This window comes from Octodon degus, unplaced genomic scaffold, assembly GCF_000260255.1.
Source record: "Octodon degus isolate 3935 unplaced genomic scaffold, OctDeg1.0 scaffold00028, whole genome shotgun sequence".
Classification (NCBI taxonomy): Eukaryota; Metazoa; Chordata; class Mammalia; order Rodentia; family Octodontidae; genus Octodon; species Octodon degus.
In genome coordinates, this window is record NW_004524604.1 from 8725973 (window position 1) to 8731391 (window position 5419).

At 41.8% G+C, this 5419-nt stretch overlaps 1 protein-coding gene across 1 annotated transcript in view; it reads right to left on the minus strand.

Moving 5' to 3' along the window:
* Positions 1–5419, minus strand: part of Lonp2 (lon peptidase 2, peroxisomal) — a 108864-nt gene that overhangs the window by 64138 nt on the left and 39307 nt on the right. Inside the window, exon 8 of the mRNA XM_004629187.3 lies at positions 2144–2285. Within this exon, the coding sequence (XP_004629244.1) occupies positions 2144–2285 (142 nt within the window). The remainder of the gene's footprint in view (positions 1–2143; positions 2286–5419) is intronic.

Below are 5419 nucleotides of genomic sequence, written 5' to 3' on the forward strand. Positions count from 1 at the left end.
ATAAAGATAAGAGGACATATTACAACTATGTATCAAGAGCAGTATATTACAAAGAAACATACAGAGGAAGAGGGGGAAAAAAAGAAAAAAAATTTGTATTCCCAGAGGCTGGGGAGATAGCTTGGTGGTCTAAGCGCCTTCCTGGCAAGTGCATGAACCCAGGTTCAATCCCCAGTACCACATGTCGCCCAGGCCCTGAAACCCCAGGTGTGCTGTGCCGGCCGCTGAAATGGTATGGTGGTGCATGCCTCTAATCCCAGCCCCTGGGCAGGCTGAGACAGGAGGATCACTATGAGTCCGAGCTACATAGTGAGGCCCTGTACCAAATAAATAAATGAAAGAGATGATAATGATGATGATGATGATGATGATGATAGTAGTAGTAGTAATAATAATAATAATAATAATAATAATATACAAAAGCTTGTAATCCCAGCACTGAGGCAGGAGGATCTCTGTGAATTCAAAGCCAGCCTAGGCCACATAATGAGTCCAAGGCGAGTCTGAACTACACAGCAAGACCTTATCTCAAAGAAGCCAATGAATGAATCAGTCAACCAGTCAAGTAATGATAAAGCTAAGGAAATCATGACAAGGAAGTAAACCAAAAACCAGAAGAGGGCAATAATAGGAAATAAAAAGATAATTAAGGATTTAACATCCAAGGAATAGAAAAAATTCCAAAACATGGATGTGAAGAAAGCATATATTCAAGAAAACTTTCAAGAATTAAAGAATAAGGACTGGCCAGATAGCTCAGCGGATTAAAGCACCTGCTTAGGCAGATGTAGGGGCCAGGGGTTCAATCCCCAAGTGCTGTGCCGGCTCCACCCCTGGGGCACCCTAAGACAGTGATTGAAACAGGGAGTGGCAGTGCACCCCTGTAATTCCAGCACTTGGGAGTCTGAAAAAGAGGAAGGATCACTACGAGTCCAATCTGTGTAGTCTGACCCTGTAGATCCTATACTAAATACATTAAAAAAAAGAATTACAGAATAATTCAAAAAATCTTTAAAGCACTGACAAAAATGGGTAAAAAAGGCCCTTGAAAAATGAGATTATCAAGAAATTTCACTATCGGGAAGATCCTAAAAATTTTCAGATAGTAATAAAGCTGGAAAGAAATAGAATGACTTCAATCTTATCAGTCACCAGAAAGCTATGGACGCCAACTAAAATTTTGCTGGGGAATGATTTCCAACTAGAATCCTATATCCAGTCAAACTACCAATCAACTACTAGGGACATAAAAACATGCCTGGATATGCAAAGTCTAAAAACATTAACCATTCATCAAGCTTTCTCAGGGAACTATGGGGTTAAAAACAGAACAGAAAGGAACTAAAGCAAGAAAGAGAGAGACTGTAATAGGTGAGACAGGAAGATTGCCATGGATCAGGTGAAAGAAACAACAGTTCAGATTGGAAGCTTAAAGATAAACCCCAACTGAACACGTAAACCTGCTCAAGTCCTGAAAAGAATGAGACACCCAGTGAAAGAAAACAGCAGGAAGAGACAATTAAACTTACAAAAGCATGTGTAAAAAAACCAAAAGAGCAAAAGGGAAGGAAAAACGATCCCAGTTTATCACACAGCTCAGCTGTGAAAAGCACTTATGTGATCATATCAATACGCACTAGCGATTTGAAATTCACAATGGAGGATTTGGGCTTTAAAATGATATATGGGGGATAAAGGGAAGAAAAGGAAAGACCACAACTCCTGCAGAAGGCAGTTTATAGATAATATAAGAAATCTAAAAACTGAAAAGTAGTAGACAAGCTACTCAGAAATGGGGCTGATCAATGAAAAGTTTAAGTGCAGAGGAGAAAATGGAAGCCTCAGGAAGAAGGAAACTTGTGTGCTGCTTTTTATACTAATCTCTGAACATTAAATATGCATATAATTTTGTTGAATTATTAATAAAAATGAAAAGGAAAAAGAAACAAAGGGATTTATCAGAAAGAAGAAAATCTCCAGGATACTTTTTGTTTAAATGGCAAAGTACTTTAGACTTCAGTTGGTGTCAAACTGTTTTCTTATAACTAGACACACACCAATAAGCATATCACTTGAATATGCAGGGCACTCCACCATGATCCACTCTCGTGCCCACTCTGCAAGGGGCTTCTCTAAGTCTTACCTCAAGCAGAGCTGCTGCGGGATCACCCTGTAGGCTCTTCCCCAGTTTGTCGACTTCATCTAATAAGAACACGGGGTTGTTGACTCCAACAGTCTTCAGGCCATTGATTATGCGCCCAGGCATGCTGCCAACGTAGGTGCGCCTATGGAAAGTGGGCAGCAAAGTCACAAGGGAAGGTGAGTAGGTGAGCAAAACCACTCATAAATCAAGCTGCAGGACTGGGAAGAAGCCATTTAGCTGGTGCTGGAACACAGCAGAGAGGTTGCATGTATTTGGATGGCAGTAGGATGTATCAAAAAGTTAACGGATTCAAGTCTACTCAAGAACGAATGGGACTACACATCACCCAGGATATTGGGAGAACTATTTCCTCTGTGCTATTTAGTAAAATGGAAAGACATCAGTTACAATTGTTACTGTTTAAGATTACAAAATATCCCAAAGGTCCTAACTTCTCATGTGTTTTCCAACACACCCTTGCCCCACTACAGCTGTTTAACATACTGAAATACCTGGCTCAGAGGTGGCTAAAACATCTTCATTAAAAGGCTTAAAACTGGTACAAGTGGCATTTAGAATGAAGATCAAAAGAAAAAAACCTTTAAACTCTTAACTTTCAAAGGCAATAGTCCATTAATTGCAGTGAGAGTCTGTGATTAACTGTATTTTTCTAAATTCTGGCCTCTTGAATAAAACATTCATCTTGCATTCACAAAGGGGCACAATCAGACCCAGTCATTCTGCTGATCACTAAAAATACCAACCGCTGTGCTACATGTGAACAAGAATCATCTACATAGCGACGGCAGATGCAGACGGCAGCATGAAAAACAAGCACGTTTAGCAAATGGAAGAGTGCCTTCTTTATTTTTTATTTTTTAAAAAGTCAACAAAACTTTAAGCAGCGATTTCTTTCTTTTTAATTACTACTTTTGCATCTATGTCAGGTATAGAAAAAATCCCTTTCTGAAAAGGCATATAATGCTGACTGCCTAGAAGAAAGAGATCAACGATAAGTAGAACAGCAACAGCTATCTCATGACCTGCACAAAGCTGATTCACAAAACAAGCCTTGGTTCTGCCACATGACTGGGATAAACTAGGGCAGCACAGACAGAGCGACCTTTGCAAGGACAGACAGCCCAACAACACCGTGGGAATGCCTTCATCAGAGAAGGGGCTGGGCACTGGGGCCAGACACAGTAACACTGTCCAGGAACAGGAAGGCATTAGCACATTTCAGATTTCAGATGGGACACAGAGAGGCCACGATGTGACATTAATGAGCTCTTTAAATTATTTCTCAAGAGAAATTACAGATTTCTAATTATTCTGAGTTTTACAGTGGTAGGGAAGGAGAATTTAAAGAAACCTCAATGCCTCTAAAAGGGTCTTCCCTTGTGCATTTTCTCTCTCTGTGTGTGTGTGTGTGTGTGTGTGTGTGTGTGTGTGTAGGACTACTGAGGATTAAACGCAGGGCCTTTGCACTGAGCTACACTGCCATCCTTTTTTAATTTTTAAACAGTCTTACTAAGTCACTGAATTGACCAGACTGAGCTCCAATTTGTGACTTGCCTGCTTCAGCCTCCCAGAGAGCTGGAATTAAGAGGCTTTATGCACCACACCTAGCTTCCTTTCCTTTTTTGATACAGTTCATAACTAAGTACTGACAATTTTAGAGCATGGTCATGGATACAAAGTAATATTTTAGGATACTCTTTCTAGAGAAGGGAATTGCAATTCATCCTAAACTTCCTACCAGGACTTACAAAATAAGGTCCAACACCTTCATCTAGAATTCAGGGTTCTTCAGTCTTGCTCCTATGGGGCTTCCCAGCTTGTTGCCATTGCTCTCTTGCTTCACCCAGAGTCAAGAGCCACGCACCCTGCAGGGTTTGCCTTTGTTCACTCTGTGCTCTCCTGCCTGCTGTGGTGCAGGCTCCATCAGGGGGCCCTTCAAGGCTCCATACATAAAGACCTGGCTGCGGAGGTGGTGGGAGGGCCAGGGGCCTTGAGGAGTGACTGCCCTGGAGAGCTCTCTCTGGCCGCAGGATGTGAATGCTCCTACACCCGCCATCTACCAGAAGATAATATGGCCAAAGGGGACCCTGGCTAGAACCTATGAAGTGCTCCTTGGACTTTCAGCCCCCAACCTGGGAATCAAACGAACCTCTTTTTTTTAATGAATAGCTCAGCATAGACATTTCATTATAATGCCAAAAAATGATGAAAGCACTGCTCTTATCCTTCTACCTCTGCGATTTCCTGCAATTCTAAGAAACCTTCCACAGCCCCCTCTCACAACATGACCTTTCCAACAACGCAATGCCTACTGCCTGTTCTGCCCTGAGTTCATCCGATGGCCTAATTTTCTTTCATGGGTACTGTGACCTCCTCCAAGCAGCACCAAGCACTTTGATGAGAATCTGGCCTCCCTGCAGAAGTGAATGCCGGGTGAAGAGCTGGAACCCTTGTCCTCCACAATGGACCATGCAGGGCCTCAAGCACCTTACAGTGAGGCAAGACTCCAAATGCTACTAGCGCAGATGACTTGACTTAGCCTCAGAAATAATGGTGGCAACCTTGTGGATTATATAAAGGCTGTGAGAAGCCATATAGGCCACATCCAGCATGGTGCTTGGTACACAGCAGTTTTAAATAATGTTGTTATTTGCAACAGTCATTTAAAAGTCTAATGCTGTCTGAAAAAGATGTAAAAGCAGAAATCAGAAGATCTGAATCTGAGTCTACCCCATGAAAGCAATGCTTCCACATGTCCTTTTAGGTCATCAAGCAAACATAGGTCCCAGGTGGCCATCTGTCACAGGAGCTTCTCCCAAAAGGGCACCGCTGGACTTGTGGTCAAATCATGAAGAGAATCCCTAGCATAGAAGTGTGCAAGGTGTGGAGACATTTGTAATGTGACCGTTCCTCACAGCAGAAAGTCTCCATCAAGGCAACAGCCAACCTGATCCACACTGCTCCTAGGCAAGGTGATGTAGTGACCTGACACTTCGAGGAAAGTGTGTTTCTAAGATTAGAGGAAATAAAATTGCTGGCCTTGTATTAACTGATTTGGTAGCTATTTATTTATTTATTTTTATTTTTTTTCCCATTCCCCTTTTTTTATTGCTTGTTTTGCTTAGTACTTTTAAAAGCAAATAAAAATCTTGAATTCAATGCTCAACTGCCAAAGAAAAAGTAACAGCAGGGCACATACTTAGGGCTTCAACGAAAGAGACTGTAAGAACTAGCTGGTGCAAAACAGTAGACAAA